The sequence below is a fragment of the Muscardinus avellanarius genome, assembly GCF_963383645.1.
Source record: "Muscardinus avellanarius genome assembly, chromosome: 1".
Lineage (NCBI taxonomy): Eukaryota > Metazoa > Chordata > Mammalia > Rodentia > Gliridae > Muscardinus > Muscardinus avellanarius.
Window position 1 is genome coordinate 61,995,243 of NC_137786.1, and position 24,948 is coordinate 62,020,190.

At 37.9% G+C, this 24,948-nt stretch overlaps 1 protein-coding gene across 3 annotated transcripts in view; it reads right to left on the reverse strand.

The window, feature by feature from the left end:
• Positions 1 to 245: 245 nt before the first annotated feature.
• FAM169A (family with sequence similarity 169 member A) overlaps positions 246 to 24,948 on the reverse strand; it is a gene marked incomplete at both ends in the record, with an annotated part of 48,281 nt that continues 23,578 nt past the window's right edge. For 2 of the 3 annotated variants that reach the window (XM_080716150.1, XM_080716148.1), the window contains 7 exons: positions 246 to 794; positions 1,790 to 1,990; positions 9,457 to 9,607; positions 13,739 to 13,892; positions 14,364 to 14,403; positions 22,385 to 22,497; positions 22,967 to 23,095. In XM_080716150.1, the coding sequence (XP_080572276.1) occupies positions 246 to 794; positions 1,790 to 1,990; positions 9,457 to 9,607; positions 13,739 to 13,892; positions 14,364 to 14,403; positions 22,385 to 22,497; positions 22,967 to 23,095 (1,337 nt within the window). The remainder of the gene's footprint in view (positions 795 to 1,789; positions 1,991 to 9,456; positions 9,608 to 13,738; positions 13,893 to 14,363; positions 14,404 to 22,384; positions 22,498 to 22,966; positions 23,096 to 24,948) is intronic. The other variant, XM_080716149.1, reaches the window with a different exon arrangement.

The following is a 24,948-nucleotide window of genomic DNA, read 5'->3' on the forward strand; positions in this document are numbered from 1 at the left end:
ATCTGGTTTCTCAAAATTGAAAAATGATTAATAAAAATAAAAAATTGTATTTACACAAAATTGCCTGAAATAATTAAGAAAAATGGTGAATCCTAGGTCCTAAAGGGAAGAGAAAAACTGTCATAAATAAGTTCAAATTAAAATTTTGGAAATTTTTGTCCTGTGCCCCATGCTGTTTATTAATTACCATGTTTTAGAAACAATTGTTACAAAGAAGAGGATTTATCATACGCATTCTTCTTCACTCAGGTCAGTTTGGCTTTCTTCTTAGCTGGTCCTTTGTGCCCTTTGGCTTTTCTTCTTAAATTCCGCCTGTCTACCACAGGCACTTCTACTTCTATCTCCTCAGAGCTGCTATCCACAGCTTTTTCTGCCGACTGTGTAAACTGATCCAGTTGCTCAGAAGATGCTTCCGATTGCTCCTCTGATTGGTTCTTCTGTCCTGTGTTCTGTGAAAATGGCACATCTTCAAGTTCAACCTCTATCAAAGAACTCTGCGGAAGAGCAGCAGATGTTTCCTGGGGCTCAGGTACTCCCTCCTCACCCTGGTCTTCCACTGATGAAGTAGTGTTAGGTGATAAATTTTCAGAGGCCGGTTCTTCAGAAAGCTCAGCCATCACAGAGTTTGGAAAACCACTGTCAGATCGTTCTTCATTTGAGATAGTGGCAACACTGTCTGAATTCCCCAAATGTGCTTTCTTTCTTGAAACTGGGGACAGTTTCTCTTCAGTATGCCCCTTATCATCAGAAGGGTCTTGGTCTATCAACATTTCTGAATCAGTTATATGTGGTGTCTGAAAATAAAACACTTGGTCAAGAATCAATACAGTTCTAAAAGGAATTATTCTCAGACATTAATATGTAATAATACTAAACATTAAGTTATTTCGGTATTCATTATTTCATTTAATTCTGTACATACTATGAATATAAACCAATTTATTCAAAGTTATAGTAATTTTAATATACTACATAAAGTACTTGTTCTACTTCAAAGAGTACTTAAGACACTTTACACTTTATTTTATATCGATATTAGGGATTGAACCGAAAGGCATTCTACCTCCAAGCTACATCCCCAGCCTGATTTTCTCATTTAGAAATAGGATCTCACTAGGGTACTGAGAACCTTGCTAAGTTGCCAAGGCTGGCTTTGAGCCTGCAATTCTCCTGTCTTAGCTTGGCACTTTATACTTTATAACAAGATTCTTGCTCAAAATTATGAATCACTCTCTAAGTTTTAGTTTCCTGGTATTACTGCAGCCAGAACCATAAATCTCTTTGAATAAAACTGTACGACCTAACTTTAACTATGGTTTCATTAGGTAATACATAAGAGGAATGAAAGTTTTATTCACTGATTTTGGATGAAACACAATAAAGCAATCTAATACAACAGTTTTTTTAGCCAAAAATTAGTATACTCAAGTGTAATAAAATTAAACTTTAAAAATGCTCCAAATTTTCCCACTAATCTATTTCCCTAATCAACACAATTAATTATTATATTGGTCATAGACTATGTAACCAATAAGTACTGAAATATTTGTTAAATCATGTTTTATCTACTTTTCTAAGTATTCCTATATGTCTACAAAGTAAAACTCATTTTATTGCAAGAGAAACATGACTTTTTTTGGGGGGGTGGGGGGTTCTGAAGATTGAATCCCATAAGATATTACATATGTATTATTTTATTATATATTTTATATATATTACATCCTATACCCTCAGTAGCACCAATATTGGCATACTTTAACTATAAAACATGAGATTATTTCTGCCTTACCTTATCTGGTACAGTGGCCTCTGGGGGTTTTGAAGATTCTGCCAGTGGAACAAGATTTGTAGTGTCTTCACTAGAATTAAATGACTGTACTTTTAATTCTTCTTCTAAACCTTCACTAATAGAATCCTCCTCTTCTGTTATAAGTGAAGTCTTAAGAGTATCATCCATTATATCACCATTCATAGGCTCTAGTTCAGAGTCCTACACCAAGAGGAAAGTTAAGACATGATTAAAAACTAACTTATTATCTAAGATGGGTCCCTTGAATTTAGAACATTATAGGGGGTTAGAACTATTATTTAACCTTTTTGTTTTGTTTTGTTTTGGTACTGGGGGTGGAACCCAGGGGCTTTTCTACCTCTGGGCTACACCCCCAGACCTATTTTATACTTTGGAGACAGGGTCTCACTAAGTTGCTGAGAGCTTCACTAAGTAGCTGAGGCTGGCTTTGAACCTGTGTGATCCTCTTGTCTCAGCCTCCCAAGAGCTGAGATTACAAGCATGAGCCACCATGCGCAGCAAAGGTTCATGGTTTACAATATTTTTATTTTATTTATTTTTGTGGGGGGGGGGTGCTGAGGGTGGAACTCAGAGGCTTTCTACCTCCAGGCTGTACTCCCAGACCTTTTTTTAAATATTTTTATTTGGAAACAGGGTCTCACTAAGTTGCTGAAAGCCTCACTAAGTAGCTGAGGCTGGCTTCAAACCCATGCGATCCTCCTGTCTCAGCCTCCCAAGCGTGGGGATTACAAGCGTGGGCCACCACGCCCGGCTTTTTTTTTTTTTTTAAGTGAAAACTTCAGGCCAGGAGTGGTGGTGCAAACCTGTAATACCAATTGGCAGACTGAGACTGGAGGATCATAGGTTTGAGGCCAGCCTCAGCAATTTAGTGAGGATCTCAGCAACTCAGTAAGACAGTCTCCAAATTAAACATAAAATAGGGTGGGGGTGTAGCTTGGAGGTAGAATGCCCCTTGGTTCAATTCCCAGTACCACAAAGAAAAAAAGAAAATATTTTAATTCATTTTGATGTGTATGAGATATTTGTTTGTTTTACAGCACTGGAAATTGAACTCAGGGGCATTCTACCTCTGAACTATACTTCCAGCCCTATTTTTTATTCTTTATTTTGAAACAGGGTCTCAATAGGTTGCAGAAGGCCTCATTAAGTAGCTGAGGCTGGCTGTGAACCTGCAATCCTTCTGCCTCAGCCTCCCAAGTACTGGGATTACAAACATGTGCTACCACGCCCTGCTAACCTTCTCTCTCTCTGTGTGTGTGTGTGTGTGTGTGTGTGTGTGTGTGTGTGTGTGTGTGTTACTGGGGGTAGAACCCAGAGGCTTTCTACCTCTGGGCTATACTCCAAGACCTATTTTATATTTTATTTGGAAACAGAGTCTCACTAAGTTGCTGAGAGCCTCACTAAGTAGCTGAGGCTGGCTTCAAACCTATGCAATCCTCCGTCTCAGCCTCCCAAGCACGAGGATTTCAAATGTACGCCACCATGCCCGGCTTGCTAACCTTCTTGAAATAATAGTTTTATTGAAGCATGGGAAGCTTGAGAGGCAAGATCAGCAAAATAAAGAATCCATACTTCTACTCTTCTTACAGAGATGAAGTAAGAGCAGAATGTTTTGCAGAGGGAGCACAGTGTGGGTGTCAGATTCAGTGAAAGGACCCAGCCCCCTCCTTGCTCTTCTTTCTTACAGAGTAATCATGGGAGAAACTTTTTCAGTAAAAAGAGAGTCTAAATTTGATACCAGCTATTCAGCACCTGAAATCTTTGGACCTGTGGGAAATTAGTTTGCCAGAAAGAGAAAACACTACCAGGGAAGCTGAGTTTGGGTGCTGTTTCTGTCTAAGAGAAAGAGGCCCATTCTCAGCGAGCTCACAGTCAGTCAACACAGGGTCCTTTCTAAACAATCTGGCTCTCTGCATCATATTATTAAAATATGGAAAGGTGATTATTTAACACAAGTCCGCTAAGTTCTGAAATTCTTCCGATTTTTGTCATTTACTTATTTTTACTGTTAAATATACCAAACTAATCCTAGTGACATTTATAATTAGATGGAATTTTATTGCCAGTTTAAAAATTAGAAAACTGAGCTAGGTGTGGTTGGTGTATGGTAGTAATCACAGTACTTGGGAAGCTGAGACAGTAGGATTGCAGTTTTGCGGCCAGCCTCAGCAACCTTGTGAGGACCTTTGCAACTTAGTGAGATCCTATTTCAAAATAAATAATAAAAATAGGACTAAGGGTATGGTTTGGAGGTTGAATGCCCCTGTGTTCAAGCCCCAGCATCACAAAAAAGAAAAAAACTGATGCACTTTCTCAATTCAAGATGGATCAAAGACTTGGAAATGAGACCAGAGACCTTGAGGCTCCTTGAAGAGGATATAGGTCCAACACTTCAACATACAGGCACAGGTAAAAACTTTCTCAATAAGACTCCAAAGGCACAAGATACTAAAAGGCAGATCAATATGTGGGATTGCATTAAACGGAAGAGCTTCTGTACAGCAAAGGAAACGATTATCAAGAACCTCAACCGAACCAGGCGTGGTGGCATATGCTTGTAATTTCAGCATTCGGGAGGTGGAGACTGGAGGATCGGGGTTCACGAAGAGCCTCAGCTACTTAGCGCAATTCAGTGAAACGCTGTTTAAAAAAAATAAAAAGACCAAAAAATAGAACTGGGGATATAGCTTGGAGGTAGGATCCCCCTGGGTTCCATCCACAGGACCACAAAAAAAAGAACCTCAACCAAGAGCAAACAGAACGAGAGAAGATTTTTGTGATCTACTCCTCTGATAGAGGGCTAATATCCAAAATATACAGAGAACCCAAGAAACTCAGCACTAAGAAAACAACCCAAACAAAAAATGGGCAAGTGAACTAAATAGGCACTTCACAAAAGAAGAAATTCAAATGGCCAGTAACTGCATGAAAAAAAATTCTCAACATCATTAGCATTCAGAGAGATGCAAATCTCTTTGAGATTTCACCTAACTCCAACTAGAATGGCAATCATTCAAAGCACAACAAATGCTGGCGAGGATATAGAAAAGTGGGAACTCTAAAACATTGTTGGTGGGATTACAAATTAGTGCAACCACTTTGGAAAACAGTATGGAGAATCCTCAGAAGAATGAGAACAAACTCACCCTCACCATATGATCCAGCAATACCACTTCTGGGTATCTACCCAAAAGAATGAAACCAAACTACCAAACTAATGCATGTGTATCTATGTTCATAGCTGTACAATTCACCATTGTCAAACTGTGGAACCAGCCAAGATGTCCATCAACAGATGAATGGATTACAAAACTGTGGGATATGTACACAATGGAATTCTACTTAGCCATAAAGAAAAACGCAGTTACATCAGTTACAGGGAAATGGATGGAACTGGAGGACATTATGCTAAGTGAGAATAATCAGTCACAAAAAATAAGAAATCGGATGCTCTCCCTAAAATGCAAAGGTTAGGGAGAAAATAGGTCATAGGAGGAACTCTAGATGAATTAGAAGATACTATAAATGAGCAATAAGATGACCTGAGAGGATAGGAGGGAGGAAGAGAGAAATTCTCTAATGTTTATGATGTACATTATCAAACATATCAAAGTCAATCACTAAGCCAATCATGAGAAGAAAGGGGAGGGAATGGGGCAGGAACTGGGTAAGGGCTAAATGGGTGGTGTGTGCATGTATGCCTTCACCATTTTGTACTCCATTAAGATGTATGACTTACAATACACCAATAAAAAATTAAAAGAAAACTGATGCACTTGAATGTTCAGAAATAGATTTATATATATAAAAGAAGTCTGATTTCAGCATTTTTTTTTTCTTTTTTATTTTTGGTACTGTGGATAGAACCCAGAGGCTGTCTACCTCCGAGCTACACCCCCAGCCCTATTTTTTATTTTATTTTTTATCTTGAAACAGGGTCTCACTGAGCTGCAAAGGGCCTCACTAAGTAGCTGAGGCTGTCTGCGAACCATGATCCTATCCTTGCCTCAGGCTCCCAAATAACGGGATTACAAGTGAAGGCCACCATGCGTGTGTGTGTGTGTGTGTGTGTGTGTGTGTGTGTGTGTGTGTATTACTAGAGATGAAACACAGATGCATTCTACCTCCGAGCTACACAACCAGCCCTATTTTTTTAGTCTTTGTATTTTCCAAAACCAGGTCTCACTGAGTTGTGAAGGGCCTCACTAAGTAGCTGAGGCTGTCTGTGAACCGTGATCTTCTAGTTTCCGCCTCCTGAATGCTGGGATTACAAGCATGCGCCACCATGCCCAGCTCCCAGCCCTATTTTTAATTCTTTACTTTGAAACAGGGTCTCACTAAGTTGCTGAGGACCTCACTAAGCAGTTCCGGCTGTGAACCTGTGCTCTTCCTGTCTCAGTCTCCCAAGTACTGGGATTATAACCATGCACCACCACAACTGGGTTACTTTTATACTTTTCTATAATAAAAATTTTCTAAAAGCTTTTCTATAATACATACAATTATTATTCAAAGTAGTATACAAAATAAAATGCATACAGAAGAAAGGTAATTACAATGAGCTCTTGAAAGAACAAGCCAGAGTGGGAAGAATGTTAAAAAGAAGAAAATGAGAAAGGTAAGCCAAACACTTTATTTTATTTTTATTATTTGTGTGTGTGTGTGTGGTACTGGGAGTGGAACGGGGGGTAGAAAAGCGCGCTTTTCTACCTCCGAGCTATACTCCCAGACTTTTTTATACTTTATTTGGAAACAGGCTCTCACTAAGTTGTTGAGAGCCGGCTTCGAACTTATGCAATCCTCCTGTCTCAGCCTTCCAAGCACTAGAATTACAAGTGTACGTCACCATGCCCAGCTCAAAAACTTTAAAAAATAGAATTATGGTAACTCAAAGTAAGAAGCAATGGAAAAGAAAAGGTCAATCCTTTAAGTTTTAGATTTGAGAATATAATGAAAGATAAGAAAAAGAGACTCAATACAGAAGTAATAAGACAGCTGGGCGTGGTGGTGCACTCTTGTAATCCCAGGATTCGGGAGGCTGAGACAGGAGGATCCTGCAGACAGCCTCAGCTACTTAGTAAGGCCCTTTGAAACTCAGTGAGACTCTGTTTCAAAATAAAGAATAAAAAATAGGGCTGGGGGTAGCTATACCACAACAACAAAAAAAACCCGATGAAGTAATAAGACGAATTTAAGATGACAAAAGACATCTGTGCAAATAGAAACATTTAGTAGGCAAATGACATTATCAGACTCAAGTCTGGATTAATATTGGAAATCTAGAGTTATTAGCCATCCCCACAGACATACAGTTGAAGTTATCAGATTGACTGTGTTTTCAAAAAAGAGGCCATGATCCAAAAAAACCAAAGTTTTCTAGAGCTTTGTCGAATGACCACAATAAGGGGAAAGGAGCAAGAAGGAGGAGAGTCAAACATAAATAAATACATATAAAATCACTTCTTGGCCTTTTGTATAGTATATAAGTATAGTGTAGTATACAAGTATAGTATACAAGTATAGAAGTATATAAGTATAGTATCTGCTCTTATCAATTTAATACAAATAAAACTGCAGAGATTTTTTTCTTAAATCCAAGAAACCAAATACAGAAGTGTTATAAACCCATGGATTTCCCTTCTGACAATGGGAAAGTAATTAACCAGGTAAGGAAAGCAAATGGAAGTTGTCATTTGGGTACTAGAAGAGCATGTGCTCGCAGGGCGTGGTGGTTCACACTTGTAATCCCCGCGCCTGGGAGGCGGAGACAGGAGGATCACACAGGTTTGGAACCAGCCTCACTGGCTTAAGAAACCCTGTTTCCAAATAAAAATATAAAATAAGTCTGGGAGTGTAGCCTGGAGGTAGAAAGGTTTCCAGGAACCCCAGTACCACCAAAAAAAAAAAAGAAAGAAAAAAAGAAAGGGAAAAAAAAGAGCATGTACTCAGGATATAACAAGTTAAATGATAAAAAATATACTATAGTATACTACAGTGTATTTTAGTACTTAAAAGAATATATACATAATATACATAGCTGTGCGTGGTGGCCTTGGGAAGCTGAGACAAGAGGATCACACAGGTTCAGAGCCAGCCTTAGCTACTTAGTGAGACCCTGTTTCCAAATAAAATATTTAAAAAATAGGTCTGGGAGTATATCCCAGAGGTAGGAAGCCTCTGGGTTCCACCCCCAGTACCATCAAAAAAAAAAAAAAAAAAAAAAAAAATATATATATATATATACACACACACACACATACATACATATATATATGTACACATACATATATATATATTCCCATAATCATTTACATACATTAAAAATCCTATTTTTTATTTATTTTTTATTTTATTTATTTATTTATTTATTTTTGCGGGTTTGGGGATGGAACCCAGAGGCATTCAACCTCCAAGCTCCACCCCCTGCCCAATTTTTTTTTTGGGGGGGAGGGTGGTACTGAGGTTCCTGGAAACCCTTCTACCTCCGAACCTGCGCAATCCTCCTGTCTCCGCCTCCCAAGCTCAGGGATTACAAGCCTGCACCACTACGCCCGGCCCCAATTTTTTATTCTTTATTTTGAAACAGGGTCTCACTGCGTTGCGGAGGGCCTCACTAAGTAGCTGAGGATGTCCGTGATCCGTGAACTGCAATCCTCCTGTCTCAGCTTCCCAAATGCTGGGATTATAAGTGTGCGCAACCACGCCTGGATTCTCAAATCCTTTTTCTTTTTTTTTTTTTTTTTTGGTGGTACTGGGGTTCCTGGAAATCCTTCTACCTCCAGGCTACACTCCCAGACCCATTTTATATTTTTTAATTGGAAACAGGGTCTCTTAAACCAGAAAGGCTGGCTTTGAACCAGCAAGATCCTCCTGTCTCTTATAAACCTGCGCCACCACGCCCAGCTCAAATCCTATTTTTTAAAGTGCTTTAGGAAAATAAAATTGGTAATACAGTTATCCATATGCTTGGTGAATACTTGGAAACAGGTAAAAGGTATTTCAAGAAAGTCAAGTACATATAAAAGAAGAAATAAGGAATCTGTACGGAGGAAAGGATTGAAGATATTAAAGAAAAAAAGAAAACAATAGGAAATGGAGAGAAGATATATAGAGGACAGAAATATTTTAAAAACTACAGGAATCAAGACAGATGACATAGTTACAAAAGAGTTGCCTATTTATTTTCTCCTGTTTAAAAAAGAAAAAATGAACTTAGTTATTTTCACAGAAATTTCTAAGATCAATTGTAGTTAATTATTTTTTCTGGGATAGTTAATTCCCATCCTTTTAATCAAAATAGAAATGCAAATGAGGGTTTGTTGGACATGAAGGCACTCAAAATTGGGTCTACAAGGTCACGTCATTTGTGTACTTGTTCAGGGTATTTAACCCCACAAATCAATTTATATTTTAATTGTACTGAGGGATCTTGCTATTTAAACATCTCTATATCTGATACAATTTAAACTTTTGTAAACTCAGCTTGTTATAAGAAAATTATACTTATAACTTTATCCTTTTACCTACCTGGATGACCTTAGCTTTCTGACAATAAACAATATATTATACTCTTCTAACAATGTGCGATTAAGAATGTTTAAGTTTACTTTATTTCCATTCTATTTATTTAATAAGTGACCTCATACTTTTTCACCATCTTGCTTCTCCAGGTGTGGCTGTGTTTCTGGTGCAGGCCTTATATCTTTGTCATTGCTTTCATCCTCAAATTCAGTCATTCCCTGCTCAGGCTCTTCAAGGAATTCTGAGCTCTCTGATGTGCGTGCAGTAGACTCCAATCTAGAAGACAAAAGAAAAGGGCTAGGGATGTAGTTCAGTGTAGCTCTAAAAGACAAAAGAAAAGGACAAAAGACAAAAGAAGACAAAAGAAAAGGGCTAGGGATGTGGTTCAGCACTTGCCTAGCATATGGAAAGCCCTAGTGCCACAAAAGAGGAAAAAAGAAATTGATAACAAGCTGGGCATGGTGGCGCATGCTTGTAGTCCCAGCATTTGGGAGGCTGAGACCTTGAGGATCAAGGTTCATGGACAGCCTCAGCTACTTAGTGAGGCCCTCTGCAATTCAGTGAGACCCTGTTTCAAAATAAAGAATAAAAAATTGGGCAGGGGTGTAGCTTGGAGGTCAAATGCTTCTGGGTTCCATCCCCAGACCTGCAAAAAAAAAAAAAAAAAAAAGGTAACAAAGGCCAGGTGAAGTAGTGTATGCCTGTAATCCCAGTAATTCTGGAGATTGAGGGAGGAGGACTGCAAGTTCAAGGCCAGCATGAACAATTTAATGAGATCCTGTCTTAAACTAAAACAAAAGGGCTGGGAATGTTGCTCAGTGATAAAGCAACTCTGGGTTCAATCCCCAGTATCATGAAAAAAGAAAAACATTCTTAACTTGTTCTATTAATGATCAATATAAAATTCTGGAATCCAGAGCCAGACATGGTGGCACACACTTGTAATCTCAGCATTTGGGAAGCTGAGACAGGAGGGTCGAAGTTCAAGGACAGCTTCAACTTAAGCACTTTGCAACTCAGTGAGACCCTGTTTCAAAATAAAGAATAAAAATAAGACTGGGAGTGTAGCTCAGAGATAGAATGCCCCTGGGTTCCATTCCCAGTATTGAAAAAAAAGAAAAGAAAAGAAAAGAAAAATTCTGGAATCCCTTTTGGATTTTGTTTTTCTTTGAAGTGGAGGGGAGTATTGTGTATTGAGCCCAGATGTGTTCTACCTCTGACCCATACTCCCAGTTTTATTTTATTATTATTATTTTTTATTTTTTAATTTTTGGTGGTACTGGGGTTCCTGGAAGCCCTTCTACCTCCGGGCTATACTCCCAGACTTATTTTATACTTTTTTATTTTTGGAAACAGGGTCTCTTAAGACAGCACGGCTGGCTTTGAACCTGAACGATCCTCCACGCCCAGCTTTATTATTATTTTTTAAATTTTGAAATAGGGTCTCATTAAGTTGCTAATGGCCTTGATAAGTTGTTGAGGCTGGCCTCAAACCTGTGATCCTCCTGTCTTGGCCTCTCAAGTATAGAAATACTTTCTCTCTCCCTTTTTTTTGGTGGTACTGGGGTTGGAACCCAGGAGGGTTCTACCTCCAAACAATACCCCTAGCCCTATTTTTTATTCTTTATTTTCAAACAGGATCTCACTGAGTTGCACAGGGCCTCACTAAGTAGCTGAGGCTGGCTGCCAACCATGATCCTCCTGTCTCAGCCTCCCAATGCTGGGATTACAAGTGTGGGCCACCACGCCCGGCTAAAATCCTTTCTTAACAAAATGTTATTTTAGAGAATTAAGTCTCTGTCAGTCAACAACTATAGATTTGTTTTCCAGTCCTGGAGATTGAACCCAGGAACATTCTACCTCTGAGCATGTTATACCTCCAGCCCTATTTTTAATTCTTTATTTTGAAACAGCATCTCACTAAGTTGTAGAGGGCCTCACTAAGTAGCTGAGGCTGACGGTGAACCTGTGATTCTGTTTCAACCTCCCAAATACTGAGATTACAAGCATGTGCCACCAAGCCCAGCTAACAACTATAGATTTTGCAGGTCCAAAACCAACTTCTTCATCCTCCTTACAAATTTGTTCTCTTTTTTACCTTGTTCTTAAATTCAAATTAATAACATCACCATCTGTTTACTCTTATAAACTAATCCCATTTTATTTTATCCATAACTTACCAGATCTTATTTTACTGGAATGAACATCTACCCCATTTTATCTGGAACAGTCTCAGTTTACAGCTTTTGTCCATAATTATGTATATTGGCATAATTATATTTTTGTGGTGCTGAGGATGCAACTCAAGGCCTCCTGCATGCCAAGTACATGCTCTACCACTTAGCAACAACCTAGCCAAATTATTAATAATGCCCCTTTCATTCTCAACACCATCAGCACAGACAAGAAATTATAATGGTTTAGTTCTAGCTCTAACATAATTTTCAAAGACATGCCTAACTTTTATTCCCATTTCCCAGCTTTGCTTCAGGCTCCCATTCTCTCTGGACCACTCTAACGTCTTCCCAATTCATTCTTCATCAAAGCTTTCAGAGTGCTAGACATGATGGCATACATGTGTAATCCCAGTACTTGGGAGGCTGAGACAGGAGGATCACAAGTTCACAGCCAGCCTCAGCCACCTTGTGAGGCCCTGTGCAACTTAATGAGACCTTTTTTCAAAATGAAAAATAGGACTGGGGGTATAGTTCAGAGGTAGAATACTCCTGAGCTCAATCCTCAGTACTACCAAAAAAAAAAAAAAAAAAATAGCTTTCAGAATTGTCTTCCTAATCCACCCATCTGCACCTGAGACAGACCAGAAACCTCAGATGATTCTCCATAAGTTCTGTAAATACAGTATACTTCCTCTCAAGACTTAAAATGACTAGATCCCTATGTTTTTATTTTCTACTAAATATATGCTATACTTACCTTATATGTCAATTATCCCAGTAAATACTGCTTCTAACTTTATACTTTTTCTCAGGGCATTTCTTTAGTCTAGATATACACTAACATGGTAGCCACAGACACATGTCATTATTCAGACTTTAATTAAAATGAAGTGAAATTTTAAAATCTAGGTTTATCCCGGCATTTGGGAGGCTGAGACCAGAGAATCGCAGTCTGTGGACATCTTCAGCTACTTAGGCCCTCTGCAACTCAGTGAGACCCTGTTTCAAAACAAAGAATAAAAAATTGGGCAGGGTAGGTGGTGTAGCTCAGAGGTCAAATGCTTCTGGGTTCTATCCCCAGACCCGCAAAAAGAAATAAAATAAAATAAATAAAAATCTAGGTTTTGAGGCAGGTGTGGTGGTACATGCTAGTAATCCCAGCACTTGGGAGGCTAAGAAAGAAGTATTGCAGGTTTGAGGATAGCCTCAGCAAGTAATTATCTAAATTCTTAGTATTCTTTCACAAATTACTAGATTAAAATACTTGTATTTGCCTTTAATATTATGAATTTTATTTAAAAATTTACATATTTAATTATCAAAATTTAAAATTCTCTACATATTGCAATTATACAGCTACAGAATCTACTACCTGAGTAAGATAATATGACAACAAAAATGGCAATGTTATAAAGTAACTAAATGGCTGATTTCATTCAGGAACAGTTGACACTACTATAAGACTAGGGCTAAAGTCCAATTTTATATCTTGCTTTCTTTAAGTCTCAAAGGAAAATAGAGGGTGAAGTTTTGTTTTTGTTTTTTGTGGTTCTGGGGATTGAACCCAGAAGCACTCTACCTCTGAGCAAAACCCCCATCCTATTTTTTATTTTTTATTTGAAACAAAGCACCACTCAGTTGATGAGAATCTCACTACTTGATGAGGCTGTCCTTGATCCTGCAATCCTCCTGTCTCAGTCTCCAAGTACTGGATTACAGGTGTGCGCCACCACACCCAGTTCAGAGGATAGTTTTAGCCCAAGTATTCTATTGATTCAGTTGACTACTAAGTTTCTAAAAGAACTGACCGCACTATTTATGGTTATTACTAATTTATACTTTCTATCCAAAAGCCCAATAAAATAGATGTTATAAGTAAAACAGGGTTTTTTAATTGACTAAGCTTCAATTTTACTAAAAACTATACTGTTGAATTCAAAACTGGTGATAATGAAACATTTGGGGTAATACCTAGAATATTCTTCTGGATTTTCGCACACTAAGATTCAATAATAAGTTTATCCAACTCTCACTTGCAATTGCTCTCTATTACACTGCCAAGATAACACATACTCCTAGGAGGCATAAGTAATCTTGTAGAAAAATGCAAATATAAACTCCTACACCAACAGCATTGCTACAAAATGAAAGAGTCTCTACCTTAAGTACTAAATACTAATAATATGAAAATAAGAATAAAATAGTGGGAGTAAAATAAACAATGTGTTACTTGTTTGCAGAAGCTGGTGATGAAGTCTGGACAGTTTTTTCATCTTCACCCTGAGAACTACTAAATTCGGAATCCTGAAACCGCTTTCCAATTTTTGGCCGCTTTAGATGACTACTGCTTCGAGTACGAGTAGAAACAGGTATTTTTTCATGACCTAAGGAAAAAAATTGCAAACCCGCACTGATTATATATTGACAGCATTATCTTTGAAATGTGTTAAGTTTATACATATGCCCATCACTATATATTTTGCCCTTCCTTCACTTTGAGGTATGAGAACAAGGTTTCTTTTTCTAAGTTATAAAATAATTGTCAAAATTCATTCCTCATATTTCCATGTTACCCTGGGCTTTGCAAGGTGCTTTTGTATCTTCAATTATATTTACTCCCAGTGATTCGGGGAAATGATGCAGACTACTGATATTTCACAGGTAAAGAAAGAAGGAAGAGAGAGATTCAACAGTGCTGTCAATGTTCACACATAGCAAACTAGAAGAAGTGGTGGCATCAGAACCCAATCTACATTTTAGATCTGTACAAGTCTTCATTTGTTCTAGATCTCAGACATGCACATCCCACCAATCCCGAGTACCTCAAATGCTGATATATCAGCCAAATTCCTTACCTTCAGAAGTGCTTGCAAAGGTATCTTTAAAAGAGTCAACCTAAAAATAGAAATAAAATATTAAAATCCAACATTTTAAACTATTTTTCTCTCTATAGATCTATTTCTTTCGTGTGCGCGTGTGTACATACGTACTAGGGATTGAACCCAGGGGTATTTCACCTCTGAGCCTTTATACACCTAGCCTTTATTTATATTTTATTTTAAAACAGGGTCACCGGGCGTGGTGGCGCACGCTTGTAATCCCCGCACTTGGGAGGCAGAGACAGGAGGATCGCGCAAGTTTGAAGCCAGCCACGCGTGCTGGCTTAGGAGACCCTGTTTCCAAATAAAAATGTAAAAATAGGTCTGGGAGTGTAGCACGGAGGTAGAAGGGCTTCCAGGAACCCCAGTACCACAAAAAAATAAAAATAAAAAATAAAACAGGGTCTAAGCTGGGCGTGGTGGCGCATGCTTGTAATCCCCACGCTTGGGAGGCTGAGACAGGAGGATTGCACAGGTTCGAAGCCAGCCTCAGCTACTTAGTGAGGCTCTCAGCAACTTAGTGAGACCCTGTTTCCAAATAAAATATAAAATAGGTCTGGGAGTATAGCCCGGAGGTAGAAAAGCCCATGGGTTCCACCCCCCCCAGTAACACACACACACACACACACACACACACACACACACCAAAAAAAAAAAAAAAAAAAAAAAAAAAACCCAGGGTCTAAGCTTTTGAGCCTAGTCTCAAAATAGCACTCCTCCTTTCTCAGTTTCCCAAGGACTGGGATTACAGGCATGTGCCACTATGTCAGGCAGATTGACTTCATTCACTACCTTTAGCCCTAACTTTCCAACAGCCTCCTAAATGTATTCCTTGTTCTAAACTTATCATGTTTAATCTCTTCCATCCTGTTGTGGTTTGGATGTAATATCTCCCCCAGACCTCATGCTTTGGAGGCAGTCGTGCTCCGAGTGGGAGGCATGGGCAGAGTACAGTTGTGAGCAAGGGCTACTACAGCAAGGGTCCCTGGTAGTAGCTGAATACTATGTGGTGTGTGTGTGTGTGTGTGTGTGTGTGTGTGTGTGTGTGTGTGTGACTGGCTCTAACCTCCTAACCTCATCTCTCTGATATTTTACTCTTTATTTCTCACCATCATGTCCTAGAGACCTACAGCCCCAGCTCCTGCTTAGGAGTCAATATAAAATGGACTTTTCAGTATATATGACTGAAATATGTGTGTGTGTGTGTGTGTGTGTGTGTGTGTGTGTGTGTGTGTGTGTGTTCAAACTGACAACCTCTAGATCCAATCGCAAATAAACTTCTTTCGCTAAGTTTTGTGTGTGAGGTATTTTGGATCACAGCAGTGAGAATGCCAACAAACACATCCTAATGACAGAATGATGCCTCCAAATCACAAATTGTGCCACTTCTTCACACAATAATAACAATGAAGTTTATCATCTCATAGAACAGAAACTCAAACTCTTCAATAACCAATAACAATTATCTTTCTTATATTAAACATGACATTTTCTTTCACAACTGCTTTTTTATATGCTATCTTCTGAGATGCCCTAACAACCCATGTCACAGAACTCTCACTTGCTATATTTCTCTAATCATTTACTATAATAATTATTATATGTTATATAATGTATTCCTTTATATCACACTGTGCCTCATAAATATGTACAATTATTATATGTTACTTTAAAAAAATTAAAGTCTATAGAACAGCAACAGGAAAGTAACTGTGATATATAAGATATGGTATGGAAAAAATAATATCTTCCAAAGATGCCCACTATCCCCATTCCTATAAAATAAAGTACTTAAAATTTTAGCCAAAGAAACGAGGCAAGAAAAGGAAATTAAAGAGATATAAATAGAGAAAGAAAAAGTAAAATTATCTGTTTGCAGATACTTGATCCTATACATAGAAGACCCAAAACACTCAATCGGAAGATGTCTATAGCTGATAAACAAATTTAGCAAACTGGCCAAATACAAACTAACAAAAATCAATGTGGTGGGACATGCCTGTAATCCCAGTAATTAGGAGGCTTGAGACAGGAGGATCGTAGGTTCAAGGACAGCCTCAGCAAGTACTGAGACTCTCATCAAACTAATAAGACCTTGTGTCCAAATAAAAATAAAATAAGGGTTGAGGTGTAGCTTATCAGTAGAATAACCCTGGGTTCAATCTGCAGGGCCAAAAATAAAACAAAACAAAAAATCAACAGCGTCTCTTTACACTAATAATGAATATGCTAAAAAAGAAATCCAGAAAAAATAATCCTATTCATAAATAGCCAAAAACAAACAAACAAAAAAACCACTCAGGACTAAATCTAAGCAGGAAGGTAAGAGATCTTTACAACAAAAAATTATAAGAACACAAAGAAGAAACTGTAGATAACCTTAGGAGATGGAAAAACCTCCCATGTTCTCAGGTAGGCAGAATAGTCAGAATGGCCAGACTACTAAAAGGAATTTACAGATTTAATGCAATCTCTTTCAAAATATCAATGTCACCATTTCACAGAACCAGAAAAAATGGTCATAAAATTCACATGGAAGAACAAAACACATAGAATAGCTATAGCAATTCAGAGCAACAAGAACCATCCAGGAGGCATCATAATACATGATTTCAGCTTATAGTTACAAAGCTATAGTAACAAAAACATCATGTTACTGGCATAAAAAAGACTCATAAGCCAACGAATATAATAGAAGATATAGAGACAAATCTATGCACTTATAGCCAGTGGATTTATGACAAAGCTAGCAAAAATTCACTGTCTATAAGTTGGAAAGAACACAGCCCTTTCAACAAATGTTGTGAAACCTGGATATCCATGCATAGAAGAATGAAACTAGACCCTTCTTTCTCACCCTGCACAAAAGTCAACTCAAAATGGATGAAAGACCTAGAAGCCAGACCAGAAACTTTGTAATTACTAGAAGAAAACACAGGACCAAATCTCTAACATAGACACTGGGTGACTTCCTCAAGACCTTTAATGATCAGGAAACAAAACTAACAATCAGTAAGTGATATGGCATCAAATGAAAAGGCTTCTGCACAACAAAGGAAACAATCAAGAAAGTGAAGAGAAAGATTACCAAATGGGAGAGGATGTTTGTAGATACTATTCTGATAGAGGACTAATATCTAGGATGTATATAGGAACTCAAAAAACTTAATGCCAAAATAACCCAAATAACTCAATTTCAAGCACATGCTTGAAATCCCAGTACTTGGGAGGCTGAGTCAGGAGGATTATGGGTTCACAGACTGAGCTTCAGCCACTTAGTGAGGCCCTCTGCAACTTAGTAAGACTTTGTTTCAAAATAAAGATTAAAAAATAAGACTGAGGGTATAGCTGAGAGGTAGAATGCTCCTGGGTTCAATCCCTAGTATCACACAAACACAAAAGGCACTTGAACTGAATGCACTCTCTAATGATGAAGTAAGAAATACAAAGGGCCAAAAATATATTTTCATTTCCCTGAAATGTCCAACATCACTACAAATCAGGGAAATGAAAATTAAAATATGCTGAGATTCCATCTAATTCCAGTTAGAATGAAAATTATGGAAATCATCAAGAAAAAAATAAAAAATGCTGGTGAGAATGTGGAGAAAAAGGAACACCTAAACACTTTTAACGGGATTGTAAATTAATACAACCACCACGGAAATCATTATGAAGGTTCCTCAAAAGACTAGGAATGGAACCTCTTTTTATTACTCCTCATTATATTTCCACAAATTATAGTGATACATGCATACCCATATTTATAACAGAACAATAAGCAAATTATGGAACCAACCTAGGTGTCTGTGAACAGATGACCAGATAAAGAAAATATAAGCCAGGTGTGGTGGTGCACACTTGTAATCCCAATACTTGGAAGGCTAAGAGGACTGCGGCTCCTGGAGAGCTTCAGCTACTTAGTGAGGCCCTCTGCAACTTAATGAGACCTTGTTTCAAAATAAAGAATAAAAAATAGGGCTAGGGGTGTAGTTTTGTTTTATTTTGTTTGTTTGTTTTGTTTTGTTTTTGGTGGTACTGGGGTTCCTGGAAACCCTTCTACCTCCGGGCTACTCTCCCAGACACCTATTTTTTATATTTTTATTTGGAAACAGGGTCTCTTAAGCCAGCAAGACTGGCTTCGAACCTGCGCGATCCTTCTGTCTCCACCTCCCAAGCATGGAGATTACAAGCGTGCGCCGCCACGCCCAGCTTAGGGGTGTAGTTTGGAGGTAGAATGCCCCTGGATTCCACCCCCAGTACTGCAAAAAAAAAAAAAAAAGTGGTATATACACACAATGGAGTTTTACTTGACCATATAGAACAACAAAATTAGCAAGGTTTGGTAGCATTATTTCTTTAATCTCAATACTTGGGAGGCTGAAATAGGAGGATCATGGGTTTGAGGATAGCCTCAGCGATATAGCAAAAGTGTTTCAAAACAAAAAATAAAAATGCCTGGGTCTGTAGCTGTGAGATAGAATGCCCCTGGATTCAATCCTCGGTACCACTACCAAACAAAAAAATAATAATAATAATAATTTCCTGGAAAACTGGTAGAAATAGAGAACTTTTTTTTTTTTTTGGTGGTACTAGGGGTGGAACCCAGGGGCTTTTCTACCTCCGGGCTATACTCCCAGACCTATTTTATACTTCATTTGGAAACAGGGTCTAAGTTGCTGAGAGCCTCACTAAGTAGCTGAGGCTGGCTTTGAGCCTCTGTGATCCTCTTGTCTCAGCCTCCCAAGCACAGGGATCAGAAGCATACGCCACCACGCCCAGCAGAAATAGAGAACATTATTTTAAGTGAGATCAGCCAGTCTCAGAAACAGTCAGTCAAAGGTCATATATTTTCTCTCATATGGGAAAGCCAGAGAAAAAGTAAGAAAAGGAACTTCATGAAACTGAGGAGACTAGTAGAATAGATGGAAGAGGCTCGAGGAAAGAAACAGATTATAAAATGTTATGTTCATATATGAATGAATCACTTCCAATCTCACTAGCATGTACAGGAAGAGTGAAGTAGCAGGGTGAGGTACAAGGGAAACACACCAAAAAATGTTGTGTGCATATATGAGTATACCACTCTGAATTTCACTATGATGATAATTATAATGTTCCAAATAATATCTTGAAAAAAATGCCTTCAAGAAGTCTGCAGAGCCGTGTGTGGTGGCTCACTCTTGTAATCCCAGCATTCAGGAGGCTGACGGAAGGATCACAGTTTGCAGCCAGCCTCAGATAATACTTAGTGAGGCCCTTTGCAACCTAGTGAGACCTTGTTTCAAAATAAAGAATAAAAAATTGGGCTGGGGGTATAGCTCAGAGGTAGAATGCCCCTGGGTTCCAGCCCTAGACCCGCAACAAAAAAAAAAAAAAAAAAAAAAAAAAAATATATATATATATATATATATATATATATATATATATATATATATATATATATGGTTAAAGAAAGTATAAGAGAAGTAAATGCAATTTTGGGGAGAGACCCCAGGGGCATTCAACCTCTGGCTTACACACCCAGCCTTTATTTTTTATTTTGAAACAGTCCCCCCAAATTGCTGAGAGTCTTACTAGGTTTCTGAGGCTGGCCTATAACCTGCATTCCTCCTGTCTTAGTCTCCCAAGTACTCAGATTATAGGCCTGTGCCAGCATGCTCCACTACACGTAGCACTTTATGTACAAAAATAAGAAAAGGCAAATAAAAACATCATCGATGGCCAGGCATGGTGGCGCACGCTTGTAATCCCCGCGCTTGGGAGGCAGAGACAGGAGAATCGCGCAGGTTCGAAGCCAGCCGCGCATGCTGGCTTAGGAGACCCTGTTTCCAAATAAAAATGTTAAAATAGGTCTGGGAGTGGAGCCCGGAGGTAGAAGGGCTTCCAGGAACCCCAGTACCACCAAAAAAAAAAAAAAAAAACATCATCTATGGATAAATTATGTAGTTCAAACAAAACCATTTCCCATGTGATAGGTGATCAAAGGAGATATAAAATAGCTAATATGAGAGATAAACATTTGACTTGAAATAATTAATATATTAAAGTAATATGAAGAATGTGAATTTCTAAAATTAAAGGCAACTTAGTTTATACTGTCAACTTTATGACATGGTGTCACTATAATGTATTCTCACTCAAAAGACACATCTAAAATTTTTTGGCTTAATATTAAGATAAATTTCTGCCTTCATTATTCTTATGGGAAAGGTAATTTTCTACTTTCTTTAATTTTAATGTATCTGACAAATACTAAACGAATCTGTGTACATCTAATGAATTTGTATTGTAATATAAGAATAGGGACTTATTCTGAAGCTCCACAAAGCATCAGTTCTGGACAAGGATCTGTATGTCCTATGTGTTCAGTAATGAGATCTGACCTTCCTTACAGCATACTTAACATTTGCAAAGTATATTCATTCTACAAAGACAGTATGCACAGCCTCAAACTTTCCACAAAAATTTCATAATCTTTAACCTACTATTAATTCTACTTCTAGAGATTTACATGTGGAGGGAAATAATTATATATACACAAAAATGTATTTATCACTGGACCACTTAAAAATGTAAAAAACTAGGCGGGCATGGTGGTGCATGCCTATAATCCCAGGATGTGGGAGGCTGAGACAGGAGGATCTTAAATTTAAGGACAGACTCAGCAATTACTGAGACTCTCATCAACCTAGAAAGACCCTGTTTCAAAATAAAAATAAAATAGGACTAGGCAATTAGAATGAGCATAAAAGAATATAATCAGGTATAGTTGTACATGCCTGGAAATCCCAGTTTTGGGGAGGCTCAGACAGGAGGATTGAAAGTTCAAGGCCAGCCTTAGTTACTTTGTGATACTCTCAGCAACCTAGAGAAACCCCGTTTAAAAAAAAAATTAGCCAGGCGTGGTGGCGCACGCTTATAATCCTCGCGCTTGAGAGGCTGAGACAGGAGGATCAAAGCCAGCCTCAGCTACTTAGTGAGGCTCTCAGCAACGTATTGAGACCCTGTTTCCAAATAAAAATATAAAATAGGTCTGGGAGTATAGCCCAGAGGTAGAAAGCCTCTGGGTTCCACCCAGTACCACCAAAAAAAAAAAAAAAAAAAAAAAAAAAATTATATATATATATATAATTAAATTAAATTAAAAGGCTCAGGGTGTAGCTCATAGGTATATCTGTGGGTTCCATCCCTAGCAACACACACACACACACACACACACACACACACACACACGTGTATAAAACATTAAGTACATACACAAAAATTTTAACAGGGCTATATCTGAGTAGCAAGATTAGGGATACTTAGTTTTTCTATATTGTTTCTATATCGTTTTATATATGTATGTGTACATATGTATATGTGTATACACGTACACACACACACACGCACACACATATATTCTAAATTACCTTTAATTCGCTTGTAATACCATTAGAATTATTTCTCAAAGAAAAGTAAGCCCTCGCTGGGTATGGTGGTACACACTTGTAATCCCAATAGTTGAGAAGCTGAGACAGGAGTCTGCAGGTTCAAGGCCAACCTCACCAACTTGTAAGGCCCTCTGAAACTTAGTGAGAATCTTAAAGGACTGGGGGTATAGCTCAAAGTAGACTGCACCTGGGTTCAATCCCCAGCACAAAAAAAAAGTAAGAAAATTAAGACCTTCGTAATCAACTGACAGAAGGTGCCAAAAAATCTAATGCAGTTAAGATTACCTAAGTTTGTTGAATTATAACATTTAAAACTTAAATATAGCCAAGCATTGTGGTGCAGACAACCTCAACTACTTAGTGAGGCCCTCCGCAACTTAGTGGGACCCTGTTTTAAAATAAAGAATAAAAAATTGGGCTGGGGGTGGAGCTCGGTCGGACGTAGAATGCCTCCAGGTTCAATCTCCAGCACCAAAAAAAAAAAAAAAACCTAAATATGAACTGAATCTATTTTAAGGAAATTGAAATATTATTACTTAATAGAACATACAGTGTACCTACAGTTAGCTGCATCTCAGTAGACTGATTGTCTTCAGTTCCTGCTTCATATTCTGGAACAGTTGCAAGACCATAATCTCCAGATATAGGTCTTTTGGCTTCATTTTGAGAAACTGCTATGTATAGAAAAGTTTTTAGATTGTAACTCAATTAATAGTAGTTTTAATTGTAATACTGTATTGATTTTCTGCCTTAGTGGTAAAGTACTGAAAATCTAGGTATGAAATATTTCCTTCACATTATCTTATCATGAATTCTTGCCATTATCAAGAGTCTTCAATAGTTAAGTATTTAGTGATGTTGAGGAAAGATGATTAAAATGAACCCCAAGCTTTGGTCCCAGAAACCTATTCTATGCTATTTCAGTGACCTGTGTTTACTTTTTAATCCACCAGTTCCTACTGGGCTATCTATGTCCCTTTTATTTTTAGTGATGTAAAAGTACATAATAAAAATTCAAGCTTTAGAGAAAAGTCTGTTACTAGGAAGATCACACAATACTCCACTGCTATAAACTGTAAGTTACCACCATTATTAGATGCTGCTTTTTAAACTGAACTGAGTTCAAACCTAGAACATTCTTACCTGTAATTTTGAGTGTTTCTCTCTGCAATGCTCTGGTGACTGGTATTCGCTGGTACCAGTGTCCAACACCTTCAACTTCCCAAAGGAGTTCATGGTCTCCCGGATACTTTTCAGAATATTGCTTGCAAGCTAAAAATAACACATAAAACCTACACAGTTAGAATTTTTCTTAGATATCTCAAATATCAATTGTTTTATTTATTTATTTTGCAGCACTAGGATGAAACCCAGGGGCATTCTACACTTGAGCTGCACCCCCAGCCCTATTTTTTATTCTTTATTTTGAAACAGGGTCTCCCTACATTGCAGAGGGTCCAAGTAGCTAAGGCTGTCCATGAACTGTGATCCTCCTGTCTCAGCCTCCTAAATGCTGGGATTACAAGCATGCACCACACACCACACAATATTAATTGTTTTAAAAATAGAAGATGAAAAGAAGTAAGCTCTGTTACTTACTTAATGAGACTAGCATAACCCCGATACCAAAACATGACCAAGGAAAGTACTGAACCGTCTCTTGTGTGTGTGTGTGTGTGTGTGTGTGTGTGTGTGTGTGTGTGTGTGTGATGCTGGGGAATGAACCCAAGGGCAATCTACCTCTGAGCTGTACCTTCAGTCCTATTTTATTTTTATTTTGAAACAGGGTCTCACTAATTTATGGAGGGTCTTGCTAAGTTGCTGAGGCTGGCTATGAACCTGCGATCCTCCTATCTCAGCCTCCCAGGTAATGGAATTACAAGTGTGTGTCACAAAGTCTCATTTATGAGAAAAATTCTATACAATCCCAAGTTTTAACACTGATGAATCTAAAAAAGCATGTCAGCCACATGTACAAAATAGTGTCTCTGATATAAAGTTTAAAAATACACTAAACCAAATGGTACAACTACTGTGGAAAATAGGCAGTTCCTCAAAAAAGTTAAAGAAGTACCAATATGACCCAGAAATTTCACTCTCAGACATAATCCAAAAGAACTGAAAACAGAAACTCAATTAGATATTTGTAAACCAAAGTTCACAGGAACAAAATTCACAAGAACCAAAATGTGGAAACAACCTGAGTATAAATGAATAGATGAAGAAAAAAAGAAAATATGGTATATTTTGCAATGGAATACTAGTCAGCCATAAGAAGGAATAAAATTTTGGTATATGATGAACTTTAAAAACATGTCTAGTGAGCTGGGCGTGGTGATACACACTTGTAATCCCCGCGCTTGGGAGGTGGAGACAGGAGGATAGTGCTGGTTCAAAGCTAGCCGCGCTAGTTTAAGAAACCCTGTTTCCAAATAAAAATATAAAATAGGTCTGGGAGTGTAGCCTGGAGGTAGAAGGGTTTTCAGGAGCCCCAGTACCACCAAAAAAAAAAAAAAAAAAAAAACATGTCTAGTGAAATAAGTCAGGCACAAGAGGACAAATTTAGCATAATTCTACTTAGGTAATGTATCTAGAATAGGGAAATTCAAAGAAACACAAAGCAAAAATATGTTACCAAAACTGAGGGAAGGGAAAAAGCAAAGTTTCTACCTCCAAATTAATTATTTTTCAGGATTAACTCTTATTTCATCAAGAAAAAAGGAGCTATATGGGCTTTGTACAAATATGAACATACATCAACTAATGGATTTTAAAACATCAAGAAATCATATATTCACACAACAGAATACTAACCAGAACTGAAAACAGCTACATGAACTCACATGGATAAATCTCACAAAGATGAGCAAAGAAAGGAAACTGCAGAATTCATAAAATAAAGACATATAAAGTTTTAAATATGTAAATACAACATATAGTCTGAGGATACATACATATGTATTTTTAAGTCTGAAAAATGCATAAAAAATAAATACAAAGTTGAGGACAGCACCCCAATCTTGGAAGGGAGTGTGTTTAATTGGGTGGGAGTGCAGGCTCCAATTGTATTGGCAACAATCCATTTCTCATGGATGGTACATACTGAAAGGTATATGTGCATTTGC